This window comes from Sipha flava, unplaced genomic scaffold (assembly GCF_003268045.1).
Source record: "Sipha flava isolate LNK unplaced genomic scaffold, YSA_version1 82_pilon_pilon, whole genome shotgun sequence".
In the NCBI taxonomy this organism is placed as follows: domain Eukaryota; kingdom Metazoa; phylum Arthropoda; class Insecta; order Hemiptera; family Aphididae; genus Sipha; species Sipha flava.
In genome coordinates this window covers 1563137-1579553 of record NW_020273624.1, presented here as the reverse complement: position 1 = coordinate 1579553, position 16417 = coordinate 1563137, and the positions used below count along the sequence as shown (strand labels likewise).

At 29.8% G+C, this 16417-nt stretch overlaps 1 protein-coding gene across 6 annotated transcripts in view; it reads right to left on the bottom strand.

The window, feature by feature from the left end:
• The window catches only part of LOC112693228 (Down syndrome cell adhesion molecule-like protein Dscam2), a 163169-nt gene that overhangs the window by 11042 nt on the left and 135710 nt on the right, over window positions 1-16417 (bottom strand). For all 6 annotated transcript variants that reach the window (XM_025568208.1, XM_025568210.1, XM_025568205.1 and 3 more), the window contains 7 exons: window positions 12576-12695; window positions 10036-10209; window positions 9801-9951; window positions 4273-4544; window positions 3251-3542; window positions 979-1154; window positions 354-494 (listed from right to left, as the gene is read on the bottom strand). In XM_025568208.1, coding sequence (XP_025423993.1) covers window positions 354-494; window positions 979-1154; window positions 3251-3542; window positions 4273-4544; window positions 9801-9951; window positions 10036-10209; window positions 12576-12695 — 1326 coding nt within the window. The remainder of the gene's footprint in view (window positions 1-353; window positions 495-978; window positions 1155-3250; window positions 3543-4272; window positions 4545-9800; window positions 9952-10035; window positions 10210-12575; window positions 12696-16417) is intronic.

The window sequence follows — 16417 nt, the reverse complement described above, 5'->3', positions numbered from 1 at the left end:
GAAATATAAATCTAAAAAGTGAGTGATCTACTTATTGCATGGCTGCAGTGGCAGAAATTGTCAGGAACCTTGACTCGACATTAAATATATTCATATCGCACTATGGTTATCAAATAGGTATTATATAATATGATGTATAGTGAAAACGAACGCGTTTAAATATTTATAACGTTTATAGTTGTTTGTGAATTTTCGCAAAAACTGCAATAACCGATCGGTCGCGTTCTCGTACAGAATTCGATCCGTCAACGTCTCATAAAAAAGTCCATAAGCGTTTTTTCACGGATTTAAATCATATACAATTTCACTGTTCGCAATCCCACAAAAAAGTAAAAATGTTTAAAATACAAAACCTCTATCTATAGAATCGTAGGTGACCACGTATCCTTGTATTACTCCGTTCCAGTGTTGCGGCTCCGGGTGTTTCCAAGACATCTGTAACGTTTGCGAGCCTAAAGGCAAACAATGCACGTCGAGCGGGTGACTGGACGGCACTGAAACGACAACCGTTGATTACATATTATATTTTTTACTCGTGTGAATTCGCAGCAAGGCACCTTAATTTCAGTTCATTTTTATGATTTATCAAATTTAAGGAGAACCGAGTTTTCTCCTATGCTGAGGCCGGTTCAAAAAATGTTCACATGGCCATGAAAAGTTTAAATTTAGTTTCCAACTTTGTAGAATTAAGTACATAACGAAATACAATATCGATTCGATTTAAAATAAATTCACCAAGGTTGGTGTACTCAAAATTGGGAAAGAAAAAATATCATATGCCTCGAATTGCATAGGCCTATCTTGAATTTCGATATTCTGCGCTCGTCTATACATATTGGATGTTTATATTGATGAAAAAATCACAATCTGTTTTGGGTCACTGAATGGTTGTTGAAAATCAGCGGGTGGAATCGTACTCCGGTCGTCCCCCAAATGGTACCTCAGTGCTTGACTAGTGTAAACATGATTTCTTTATACCATCTTCCATTGTTTGGGCTGTAGTCGGTTCGGATAGTGGGCCGTTACCAACTTCATTGAACGCCTGTACCACTACGGAATATCTTTTGAACTTGATCAAATCCGCCAGTATTAGTTCGCCTCCGTCTTCTCCATCACCGTAAACCGTAGTCATGTTAGGAGCCATTAGTTCCATGCTGATCGAAAACAAGCATATTAAAGTTGGGTAAGACAATGAATGTTTGGCAGCATTATAGATAGGTTTTAAAGAGAAAGAAATAAACGATTCTGAGCGAAGCCAGTTAAATTATTACGTCGCATATTTTATTTTAAATAACCGTAACTAATACGTATAACGTAATAATTGAATAATGTGTTTATGCATCATATAAGCGTGGATCCACAGTAATTATTAGGGGGGGGGGCATTTTATATTGTGGGCATAATATAATATATAAAATTCAATATTTCTATAATATTATAAGTATTACTGCTTACCATAAATATTTTTTAACACTGTAAAGAAACAAAATTTCAACGAAATTAAAAAAAAAATAGGTAGGTACACTGAAAAAAAAACTTTTTATTTAAGAACAATAAAAATAATATGAAATATAAAATTAAATAAAAAATTATAGAGCGAAATCTAATTTTCTTTTGGTTTTTGAAAACATGTCAATACTTAGTTGCTATAGAAAAAATATAATTTTTATCATTGCTTGACATATAATATTATAATCTTTTTTTGTTTTGTTTTGTGACATTTGGGGGGGGGGAATCGCTGCCATGCCCCCCTTGTATCCGTGCTTGGTATCATATATAAAAAAAAAGTTAGGTAATTTTTTTTATTTTATCTATAATTGAATGAAAGCCAAGGTATTAAGATTAAAAACAACAAAAACCAATCGTCAATATTCATAAAAATTATACCGTATTTTAAGCCTAACAAGTTTTCTAAAAAAAAACGTACCAAGTAAAACCGTTTAGTTTTTTAATAAGTATAAGGTAAAATGGATTATGGTTGTTCATAATAAAACCGTGAATAATTATTATCTCATCAAAAGAAACGTATTCGCTATAGCTTGTCGAAGTTTGCCATATTTCTAATCACATGTTAAGACCACCGCTCCTAAAGAGTTTACGTGTAAATATACTCGATCACATCTTATTGTCCGATCCAATAGTCGTGATAATTTCATTGCAATATCTGAGCATTTGAAGGAAACTAACGTCAGTTTTACCATACCTATCATTCTCGGTCTTTGCGTCCTTTAAGGGTCGTTATCAGAAACCTCAATCATTCCACTCTCGGTACTGATATTTCTGTCATATTGGTAGAAGAAGGCTACATAGTGAGATTAGTCTATTATGTAAAAATAAAAATAACCGTCTTCTTTTAATATTTTTTGTTGATATTGAATGCAAATATAAAAACAACCAAATGTATAGCATCATTTCATTGCTAAATTCGAAAGTAGTTATATAGAAAAACAATAAAACCACATATGGTCAACCGCAGTGTTTTAATAAGAATATGGTCACACGCAAAATTACTACCATTACCCATCCCGTTACGTTGATTGGTGAAAATGTGGTGAGGTTCATGAGTCAAATAGTACCAAGTAGCGACAGCTTAATGCGTTTACTGTTCCGGTAATCACACCGCAAACTTCAGGGGGTATAAGTTCTACGAATCTATTCTAAATCGTCATAAAGTTAAGTCTTTGAACTCTCACAATACCTCACAGTCTAAAAATTTAATCTCTCCACAATGATCCTTATCAATCAATCCCGTCATGGGCATCTGTTATTTCTGGTCCTAAGCCGAAAATTAATCCACAAAATTAAAATTAAAATTTAGCTCTTTAAAAATTCCTTCCTGATTTATAAACTCATTGATTTCTGCCATATTAATAAAAAAATAATGAAGGCTTTCCCCAAATATTTTTCTTATTGCATAAGAATTATTAGTTATTGCATAACTAATTGCATTTGATATTGTTATGTGATATTAACTATAATTTTTATTATTATATCATTATGTTTAATTATCTTTATCTTTTACTTATTGCATTTATATATTAACTGTCGAACTATCATAGTTATTATTAAAAGTTCTAAAATATATAATAAAAAAAGGGGGGGAAGGAAAGTTGAAATCAATATAAACACACGAAATCGCTTCGCTCGGAATATGAAACCTTCGTGGACACATTAAAAAAAAAAAAAAAACACACTGTTCGTATTCGGGTATTTTAACGCTGTTCTCGCAATGTTATATTAAGCTGCCTACCTGGCTTCTTCGATACCGACGTTGTAGCCCAACACCATGCCGTTCCTGTGGTCCTTTTGCGGCGGTGACCAGGTGACCAACAGCTGCGTGGACGAGAGCGAGCGCACTTCCACCCTTGTCGGTGGTCCACTGGGTCGTTCAGGGTTGGTGATGGCCGTTAAATCTTCACTGGGAGCGCTCCAGCCCGCGTCTCCGGCAGCGATCACTCGCAAGAGGTACCTGGTAGCTGGCTGCAGACCGGTCACGAGTGCCATGCGAACGTTTCCTATGACTTCCGTGGGATCCCACCAGCCTTGAACAATTATACCGACGGGATAGAATATAGATATAAATAATCGGTTTTTTGTATGCGGTGGTGAAAGCAAGATGACAATTGCGGCACGCGTCACGAGTGGTGAAGCGGAAGAGCGGGATCATTCGAGAGGTGGTCACCACTGAGCTTTTACGAGTAGTGACGGGAAACGATTGCCGTGTACTTCGATAGCTTACACCACTGCTACCTATTACTGAAGTAGTGTTGAAATGAAATTCGGACATGTGGTACGCACAGATTCAACGGTGTTTTGTTATTAAAAATATTATTGATATGGACATACGAGTGCAAAAGGTAATTTTTCTACATGTAGTATAGGTTATTATAGCGTGAAATAATGATCGATTACGTTCGGTGAACACGAAATAGTAATTCAAGTTATTGTTCGGAGAAAAAGCGAAACGCGTCGAAGAAAAACGGGGCCAAAGAACGATTATCATAAGATTACAGACGAGTATTCTCGGCTTGTTCGAGAATAATGTGCAATGTTCGTGTATACACGGGATGTCCGCATCGTACTGGGGGTGTGTTTCGAACGGGCATCGACCGGTTGGATTCGGTTTGTTCGCGATCGGACTGCGTCGAGGAAATGATAAGAAAAAAAAACTGAAATAAACTGCGGTAAAGGGTAATGCGCACGGGTTAGTTGCTGTCGGGACCACGAGGGACCGCCGACAAAGTTGACGTCGCGCGACCGCGATGCACGTACCGTCGGACTTCTTGTGCTGCACTATGTACTTGGAAGTCTGATCACCGTTGTGGTCCCACTGCACGTTGATTGACGTGCTGGTTACAGCGATCACCCTCAGGTCGTTCGGCCGGTTCGGTGGCTCTTGTACGTGCAACTGCACTAGCTGCTGGTCTCTGCCGTACACGTTGCTCGCCTGGCACACGTACGAACCGCCGTCGTCCACCTGCACGTTGTTGATCTGCAGCGACGCGATCACTTTCTCGCCGAACGTCTGCTGTCGTTCTGTGAGCCTGGAAACGGATTGTGATTACGTGACGCGTCGATTATAATGCACTCCAAAAGCAGAGCCGGGTTTAAGGGGGTGGCTAAGGAAGCATTAGCCCCCTCCTTGGGACTAATTTAACTATTTTATAAAGCAAAGTATTATCATGTATTGATATATTGATAATTATAAAATATCGTCGATCGTCATTGATGAATATGGTACCTATTTTATAAATGTTTTTATAAATAAATAGCTCATTTTTTTTGTTAATTATATGTGTATACCTATATTTTTAAAATGGTTTCAGATTAAAATCAATAATCAATACCAATAACATGTAATTATTTAAAATATGTCACTATTGTGAAAAAAATAACTTACTTATGAAGAACTCAAAAACGTATTCTGTAATTTAAAATTGTATATAGATTTAAAAAAAACAACCAACTAAATTCTAGAACCTCCATTAGCTTCTCCTTTGTTGAGTGATAAAACCCACCCCTGTCCGGAAGTCGGTCGAAACGATGAAAACGGATCGATCTTCCGTTGGTTTTGTAACTTTTTTTCAACATTTTTTACTCTGTGCGCTACTATTTGATCTTTGATCGAACAATGAGATTTTATGGACGGTTACGCGAACAGTTCAAAGAGGTTTCTTACCTCACGATCTCGAAAACAGTTTATGTAGCGTAGTATAATGTTCCCGTTGTCGGAACGTATTAGCAAATATGGTTGTTTCTAGTCGAAATAATGAAACATTATGTCGTAATTGTAAAAACCATGAGTGTTTTACATTAATAGTTAAAAAATGGCTAATTATTAATAAGACATACTTTACTATTTAACGAAAAAAATTATAATTTTAATTAATAATTACAAATAATATTGTATTTTTGTTTTTTGTTATAAAATTAATATAAATTAACATATTTATTCTTATACTGTTTTAGATATTTGTTTATTACAGAAAATCGTTATTCTTAATTAATTTATATGTTTAAAATTATTATGCTAAGCATTTGTTATTCTATTTTCAATTGAAATTTTATTTTAACTATCCAGAGACTCTCGTCTATCGTCACACAGTTATTCTTAGCGATATGCAAAATAGTATTGTAAATATTAATCTGTGAACGTTATTTTATAGTATTACTGTTCAATAAAAATCTTATTATTATTATTATCATTATTATATCGTATTATAATCTAGAAGTGTTTGCTCTGAACAAAAAAGCGTTTTAACAAACGAATTAATGTCATCGAGTGTCCGGCTTTTATTTAACATTACTTACTGTATTCGCTAAAATTAAAATATGGCGTTTCATTTTGTATCACATGTATTATACACTCGTACAACCGTTTAACTAATCCTTTTGCTGCAGTAAAAATAAACAATTTGGGACGTTGGGAATTGCGTGACACCGTAAGATTATTTCACGTTTAAAACAAACGCAAACCGTGCTGCGCGTGGAATAGTTTAAGAAAACATGAATATTATATAACACGAAATGGAGTTATTCATAGAGTCATGACGATGGGACGCGCATGGTTATATTGTTCGCGAGAAATCCCAAACAAACACTCTCACGTTTACATACATATCCAGACGACCTTTCGAGGATTTGATGATATACACACAAACACACACATATATAAATATATATGTATAAATATTTTATAACACTCGTTTGTATGTTATTTTGCCGGATTTTCGGTAAACTGTTATTATATGATAATAACGTACTATGGACGTCCAGATATTATTATTTTAACCAATTACGGGCCTGTGCAAAGATCTTTACTGCTGCTATGTAAGACTTCGCACATTCGATATTTACACTTTTACGCGTATTATACGTTTTACGTTAATGCCGTGTCACCACACGCGATTTCTGTGCTCCGAAGACGGTTTAATTACTATCGTGGAAATCACGTTTGACACGCACCCGAAATAATAATATTTTATATGATACATGTCGCCATATGATTCTAAACAAAAAAGAAATATATCCGTTTCAAGAGGGAATTCGTAAAGTACCTCGTCCATCTTTATCATATATTCTGTCTCTTCTCGTTTTTATAAAGATGGCGTTAGCGGAATCATCCACGCAATATTATTCTAATACCAAAAACTGTCGAAATATAATTTACGGTTTCCGATTTCGTTTGGACGGATTGAATATTGTAAATCGTTCAGGGACGTCGCGTTATGCATAATTTTGATGAGATTTATGTCGATAGTAACGCGTAATATGAGGGGTAACAGGTTTCCACCAAAAGTTTACCTTTCCTTTTTCCGACAAAACCCGATTCCACCAAATTATATTTTCACTGATACCTGTAGATGTATCTATAGATTTGATTGCTATATCACCTATAAGTACATGAATTCATTTTTTTATAAATATGAACAATAAAACTGAAATACTCTAGAGTCGTATAATATCAAGTTAATATATTATCATTAAAATTTATAAATAAGACTAAAACAATGTTGCATGTTATCGGAAAAGCTCTTCTGATCGAAAAATACTTTACTTGTACATCCGTTGCACAGTCGGGGTTTCTAAAATAATCCAAGAGAAAAAATTATAATGGAAATCTCATTTTTGTCGTTTATGTAAAAAGTAAATATTTAAAAACAAAAACTACCCATAAATCTAACGTTAAAATACATTCACCATAAGTATGTACAGATAAACCTATTGAAAAATGAATAATTAGATTTAATTCATTAAAGTAAGGTGAACGTGAAGAATCATCTACCTCAACCTCACACATTACGGACGGGACACGTTTCCACCAATTATATTTTGACTGATAGCCATTTATACCATAATATTTTATACTAAAAAACCCACTTGTTTCAACGTATTTAGCTCGATACAATACAATATAATATATATTGTAACATATTATATACATATTATGTGTGTTAGGTATTGTTATGATCTTTATTAAACTCTGTAATGAATTTAAATTTGATGACTTGTTTTAACATTTAAATAAAATACGATAGGAGTTATTTAATATAACTGTCCATCAATACCAAAAAGGTGAAGCATTATCATTTCTATATATCATAATATAAATATAATATGTATATTTTATATTTTAAATTTATTTTATGTATATGTTACGGGCAAATTATACAATTTGGGTATTTTATATATTGTCCGGACAGTATATAAAATGCCCTTCGTATATTGATCAATATAGATAACGGATGATATGATTTAATGAAATATGATAAATCAATGAATAATGACATGTATTTATATTAGATATAAGTAGATATAATTGGTTGCACTACCAATCCTTTCTTGGCTATGATTCTTTTTTTTTTTTTACACAATTCGCAACTATTTAAGTATAGCATAATCATATTTCTGGTGATATTTTTATATAGGTACGCACTGAATGAATTAACTTGCACTATACAAGCGATTCGCGGTTACTAAATAGCTTATTTTTGAGAATATGTAAAAGGCCGACTGTACGATAAGCACTACAACTACATATAATATAACTTATAAATCAGTAAATATAATAATAATATATTATGTCACGTACACGCGTATAATATGTGGACAAGCGGACATCTCAATTGTAAAAATACGATAAGAACAAACTAGTTACAGATGATAATTTGACTTTATTTTAACTATGTCTTACGATTTATCATATTTCATTAAATCATATCATCCGTTATCTATATTGCCCAATATACGAAGGGCACTTTATATATTGTCCGGACAATTTATAAAATGCCCAAATTATATACTTTGCCGTAACATATATATTTAAAAGTCATAAACTTAAGCATAGTACTAAAAGAAGAGTTTTTTCATATACTTATATATATTTTTAAGTCGATTAAATAAGATAATATATTAACTTGATATTATATGACTCTAGAGTATTTCAGTTTATAGCAGGGTTTAAAACCGGTAAAAACCGTAAATTTGAAAACCGATAACCACTTTAAGTTTTGGAATGCTGGAAGTGGTTATCGGTTATCGGTGATCAAGGTAAATATCTAAATATTATCATCAAAGCCATTACCTCGTATTTTCAATTCCAGTTTTATAACCAAAACCTATTCCCGATCAAAATAATTAATGGTTTTTAGTGGTATTAATACTTGAATTATGTCAAGATTACATTATACTATTATAGTTGAATTTAATTTTCCAGCTATTTTTAAATACTTTTCCCAATTAATGACCGTCGAGTATTGCTTATTTGTTGTGAATATCATATATATATATATACACACACAATGTATCAATCTTAGTGTCACCTTAGAAAATTATTATATTTAATTTCAGTTTTTTACCGTTATATATAAGAAAATTATAACAATAAATTTTTTTAATGCAATTTTGTTTTTTGATTATCATTATCTTGATTATAATATGTTTTAAAAAAAGAGTTTGAAAAAATAAATATTGAAATCGAGTGAAATCGACCAAATCAAAGCATATTGAGTTTTTGATTTTGTAATATTAAAAATTATATTATCAACCCACGAATGGCCTAAATAAACTGTTTTAAAATATGATTTTTAAAAACCGGTTTTAACCGGCAACCGATTACCAAAAAACCTTATCATCGGCTTTTAAATAATTAACGATTATTATAGTTTTTGAAATATCCTTAAAAAACGGTTACCGGTTACCATAATATCAAAATAAAACGATAATCAGTTTCCGGTTTTAAAAAATTTTCGGCTCCAACCACAGCCGATTACCAACATTATTAGGAACGGTTTTAAGCCCTGGTTTATAGATAGTGTATTGTTCATATTTTAAGCTTATTTATCTACTATGTTATAATTGATTTTTGTTGTTATGTACCTAATTTAATACAATTACAAATATTTTGTATGCAATTTTTAATTGTTCAGGTTCTAAGTTATCTCATTTCTCTACAGGGTTTATGTTTTTATATTGTAATCAGGATTGATCGATTGTTTGATTATTTTTAAGAAGACCTGAAAATGTATAAACATTTTCTTACTCTCTTCCATTTCGGTAGCGCTTTCACAATAATAAAAAATATAATTTCTCAAAATAAACGATCATTTTTCTTGCACACAATTTATGTTATTTATTAAAATTAATTTTAGGTTATTCAATCTAATGATTAAATGACGTTCAACCGCCAATTATATTCAATGGATTATGTTATTTTTAGAACGTATTACAGCATAATTACAATGTTGAATAGTTATTATGAACAAAAAGAAAAAAAATCAGGGAGCACGTAATAAACTTACCGGAATTTGTTGGTCGTCATCGTATCAGATTTGCCGTTTTTGAACCATTTTACTTCGATCGGATGGTCACCCGTCACGTTGCATTGTAAAGTAGCCGTGTCTCCTTCTTTAGTGGAAACCGTTCTCGTCATCGAGGAAAACAACGGAGAGGCTGTTTACAATATCGATGAGTTATACTTAAGCCACTTCGATAAGTTTATTGGGTTATATATTGTATGAGTTTGTGTTCACTTACATTTAACGTTGACTTGGATCACTTTTCCGATCGCGTTTCCTATGCCGTTGGAGGCCTGACAGAGATAATACCCTTGTTTGTCTTCTTTGACGTTTTGCAGCAACAGCGAGTGATTGCTGAGTACTTTCGTGTGTATTTTTTCCTTCAGCTCTTCATAGTCACCGGATTTACTTCCTAATGTGAAAAACGTGCAAAATCAATTTTATAAACTTTAATGACATCATATGGTTACTAAACCCATTGAATGAAAACGCCGTTATTTTTCGAACATTGCGATACATTAACTAGCAATAAAACATCGCCGTTAACATTTTCTTAGTATAAATTTCTGTAACACAAATGTGTCAAGTCCATCGAAACTAATTTTGTGTAAGTAAATTTGTAATTTATTTTAAAAAGTAATTTTTACTTTTTTGTATTTTTTATGTCTTGTATTTATGTATACTCTGAAAATTGTATTAATCAATTCAAATAAAAAAAGAAAATATTTTTGCTAGTTACCAAACATTTATTTAAATACAATATACAAAAATATAAATATATATTTTTTAATCAATAGATTCGTATACACATATAAATATATATATATATATATATCGATAGAGAGATTTATTTTAAATTCATATTAGTAATATAAAGCATATTTACTATATATAGTTAAAAAAAAAAAATAAAAAAATAATTAAATTAAAAAAAAAGACAAACATATTAGAAAATTGTAAAATCAACTCAAAGTCATTATAATAAACGCATTCACTTACTGAATTCGTGAAAAATAAGAGGTGAAGATTACACACCAGAAATGAAAGAGTGATGACATATCTAAAATAACTATTGAAACTATAGCAAGTATACACATCAGAATAATACAATAGGTCATTTTCGGGAACCTGTCAAAATTTATATTCATATGATCATTCTGCAAATGCATTTCTTTGTTCTAGATATATCTATTAATATATATCATAAAAAATAGCTTTATTTTATCTTCAAATGTGTCTTTTGGAAAAGTCATCATATAATATCCAAAATAATGTTCAGTCTACTGCTTAGATGTAAGTAATTGAGTCTTAATTTCAAAATTTTTTTTTCCGAAATATTTTTGAGTATCCATTACGTTCAATATTCACTTCAGTGGTTCTAGTAGCATTTTATCCTACAGTCAGCTATAATTTTTATTTTATTTTCTCATTTTAAATGTGTCCATTTTTATCAGAAACGTGTTTAGTTTTGAAATACAAATGTAATTTTTTCATATTACATGTACCTAAATGATGAAAAGAAAAATATACCTTACTGGGCACTATTTTATGAGGTGCGTTTCTTTAAAATGATTTGAATGATTTTATTGTTTCATAAGGAAATAAAAATGTTTTCATGGTATTTTCCTCTGATCATTATTTTACCATTGCACTTTAAACTTTTTCCCTATTCAAATTCTACTCTTTTAATGTGTAAAATGTTTATATTAAAATTAACAAGCATTGGCTTGTAATATAATTTTACTGTGATATCAGATAACCAACTATTAATTTGTTAATGTTGTTATTCATGATGATTTTGATATAACGCCATAAAAATTATATTTTATAAAAAAAAATAAAAAAAAAATATGTCCCTTATTCTATAGAATCTAATGTTACGGAGAAAAATAAAATACAAGTATCAATAATTTTAAGTGTAGGCATATATTTTCAACTGTCGAAATTGTCGGCATAGATCGCAAAGTATATTGGAAGTATATAGTATTAAATTACCATTAAAAGCTTTTATTTCGTTTATTTTTCTCTTTGTTCTGCTTTATTAAAGTCAACTACAAAGCGTTTCTTTTAAATTACTTCTTTGTTGTAGTAACTCTTTATTATTAATTCGTTTTTAAAATTTTCTTTGGTTGATACTTCATCATTATTTGTATTTACTTAAAATAATAATTATACTGAATGAACATAAAATAACGAAAAATATTTGTGAAAAATAATTTGTAGGTGGGTTTGCTGTATGAATTTAATTATTTTTAATAAATCTTATATGCAATGAAAAACGAAAAGAGATTTATTTGTGAGTATATTCTAATCTTATAAGTATATTTTTTTTGTCTTTAATATATTATCATTGGTTTTAGGTAAAATAAAAAATGAGTACAAAGCAAACAATTTTTTTAGCGTTATTTTTTCATTATGTAAATGAATTTATTTTTATTGTTGGATAAAACATTAAACATCAAAATGTTTCTTTGTTTATATAGTTCAAAAATAACGAATTGGTGTTCCTATTTATGATTATATTTAAATAAGGAAAAATATATTTTTTACTCATCAGATGTTCCTATAAACATTTCATACATAATAAAATACTATTTGTAAAGAATCTTTTATTTGAAAAATCGGTATATAGTCCATTGGTATATAATAGGAAATATGAATTTTCGTGAAGAAAAAACAAACATAAGATGAATTTTAAATTAATGATAATTTGACAGCCAGATTTTCTAGAAAAAAAAAAAAATAATAATAACAATAAATTATGTATATTTTACTAACCAGTAGCTTTTTTCCATACAATTGTGGGTTTGGGCACGCCGTCAGCTTGGCAATCGATAATTAACTGTCGGTTCCTTTCGATGTCCACATCCGCTGGTTCGATGGTCCATTTTGGTGGCACTAATTAAATGGACCGAGGGGAGGGGGAGAAAAACGAAAATTAATCATTGAACAATTTCTATAGCTGCTATTCAATACTTGAAATACCAATTTCAATTTTAAACGGATGCTTTATTTAATAAAATTACATAGAATCCGAGGTACGTGCAATTTGCATATCGTAATTACTGCGTGTAGTGCCATTATGAACAGTTTTGAGTTTTAATGCATATCATAATAGGCCGACGATAGTAAATATTTCCAAGCATGTAGTTCGGTATGTATAGATGGTATTATGTTCTGTCATTTATCTAAAGATACGGATATTATTAAACTTTTCTAATGACAAAACGATGACTTTTAAATCCGATTATCGCAATTCGTTTTCATTAACTTTCTGAAAACACAACGGAAACATGAAACATAAAAGAAAATGTGTTGATTTAGGTTTGTAATGAGGTGGACTAAAATTCATTTCGATTTTAAAATACATTTTAGTATTTTATCAAACTAACTTTTTGATACTAAAGAAATTCAAAAAGTAATTGTTAATTAAATTCATAAATTAATAAATAACAAGAACAAAAAAGTTTCATTGAGTTCTGTCATCATTCATTTTAAATTAAAATGTTCTACAAAATATTTTGGATTTTATGTTGACTCTAATTAAATTAAATTACACTGATATTATTTGATATTGATATTTTAGTGAATCATTTTGTTGGGTGGTAATATTTGAGTACTACTATGAATACGGTAAATTCAATAAAAAGTCAATTTTAAGAACGGCATACTATAGCGTATTTATACAATTTGTCTCAATCAGTAAACAAAAATGATTAATAACTGTATAATCAAATGTTCATCGTATATTAGTTATTAAACATTTGTACAATTATAACGATATCAGAAACGATTTGAAGAAATTATTCCAAAATGAAATGTATTCAACGCTTTAAAATAATAATAATTTTTAGGTAACAGATAATCAATTATAATTATTTGTTATTATTTTGACAAAAACTGTTTTATTCAGATATATTATCAGTTATTGATTTACTTATAAAAGTGTGTGTATAGCCACAGATGTACAGATAGACGATATTTCATGTAAATAGCTAATTACACATCGCTAATTTTGTAATGACAATACATTTTCAATGTACAGCTATCAAATATTTAATTAATCAATATATTATACATTTCGCTGTCTATTAATACCTATTATTACATATTATTTGCGTTGTACATGCCTATTGTGCAGTAACAGAAGCTCACTTGGAATCTAGATTATAATAAAATTCACAGATTTTAAAGTCATTTTGTTAGCGTAAATATTCGATATTATGTTAATGATTGTATGTTTTGAATCGATAATATTTCGAATAGTGAGAATGAATGGATCGTATATAGTATAACCAGGATTTAAAGTTGAAGTAGTAAAAAAGTCAGACCGATTGTTTGTATACACGGGCACCTATTTAAATATTTATTGCAGTTTTAAAAAGTCATTAATAACGTTTAAACGAAAAACAAAGAGAATAATACTGAACAATGAATTCATTTTGACGGACGTAGACGACTTTTAAATCCATTGACTTTGAATAGGTATTGGTATTTCAAGTATTTTTATCAGCAAAATATTTAATTTACATAGTAAATAATATCTTTGTTGACATTTACAAAATAAAAGTCAACAAAGTTTGGCAGCATTTTGGATATTGTTATAGTATTAAGTAAAAATATTACGCAGATTTATTAAAGTATTATCTAAGAATTGACCATCCAAATAAAAGAAGGAAGCACATTTTATTAGAATTAACGTTATTGCGTTAGAATAGTATCATATTTATGCAAAAAAAAAAAAATCAGAGAAAACTGTCAAATTGATAATGGATCATCGATTGATATAAACAATGTTCATAAATATACAATAATAGTTTTTTTTTTTTTTTTTTTTTTTTAATGTGTTTCCCTCGAAATTATTGATTATATCAATACGATCTATATGTTAATATAGAAACATGCATGTAAGCTATTGTATTTAAGGTAATACGTTATCTACATGCACTACTTGTATAACTACGGCAAGATGAATACAAATGGAAGACGAGTATATTATCTGTCACAGAAATACAAAAATTGTATCCGTGTAACAGTTGTATAGAAATAAATGGATAAAAAAGTAATGACAATGTTCAAATATATACAGAATAGTGTAAACATGCAAATCCTATTAATGTATGAGACAGAAAAAGAGAGAGAGAAAGAGAAAATAGAAAAAAAAAGAGACAAGTGACGTTAAACCTATACAAACTAAGCAAATCGGAATCGGCCGAAAAAAGTATTAAACTTTTATGAAACTATATGTACGTTCTGCACTTTGTGCAGTGTATACATAATATGCTGTTCAATTGATATTGTCGGTGACACCGAAAGAACGTGAATTATTATTGTTTGTTTTTAACGGTTTAACGATAGTGAAAAGTGTTTTGCCAAAGAAAATAATGATGGAAAAAAAACACACACACATAAGTGTGATAGTATAATTTTCGAATACGGTTTATAATCAATATATTTACGTCTGTTTCGTGACCAATGAGGATGTAGATCATAAATATAATTAAATAAATAAATTTGTGTTAATAAATTAATATAATTTTCCAATAAAATAACACATGAAAATATATTATAAGGAAAACGTTGGTGAAATATATACCTATTATACTGTATATGATAGAAAAAGTTATTAAAATATTAGAAAATATAAAAGTAATAAGAATAAAAAGAATGAAGTAGAAAAAAAATCAAATAAATAAATAAAAAGTGCTCATTTTACCTGTGAACATATGATTGTGAATATACAACTTGCGATGGTTTCCAATGATATAAATACATTTTGTGAGGTAAATTGGTGTACGATATAATATTATGTTATAATAACATTTAAACTGTTTGATATGAGTGCTTTTAACAATATTATAAAGAGCTCGTATGTATTGGTAACGATCGGAAACGGTAGCGTTATCGATTAAACGGTATAATAACGAATGTGCAAGCAATACACATGTATTTATACCATATAACCTAACCTAACCATGATCCGTATGCTATAATTATAATATAATTACGCAATAAATAACAACATCAGTGTGTGTAAATCGGTTTGATTTGTAGTCAAAATGATGAAAATATCATCGAGGAAATTATAATGACAGTCCTGCCTTGGCAATCAACATTTGTTTATATTGTACACACGGCCGTTTTAGTATTAGTATATCGGGAACATAGAATATCGTCTAAATTTTGGCTAATGTGCATGATTGTAAAAATATCATTAGTATTTTAACTGGTACAAAACTCATAATTTAATACGTGGATATCGTGGTAGATTTAAACACAGATTTTTAAAAATCGTTCCGAGAAAGAGATATATCATAACATATATGTATATATTACAATATATTTTTTCATTGCGCGATTTCAATTAATATTTTTATTTGGAGAATATCTATACATATTATTTATGTATATGTTGAGCGTTGAAATGATTAAGAGTTGTGTAATTATAATAATAAATAATGAAATATACGAGAGGATTTGATTTGTATTTCAATAGTTTTTATGGTGAATAAAATTAAGTACGTTTTAAAATCACTTAAAAGCATTTTCGATGTATGCATTTGAAAGTTTGAAGTTTTTGTGAAATGCTGGTTATGTAATGATGAGTGAAACTCTGCTAA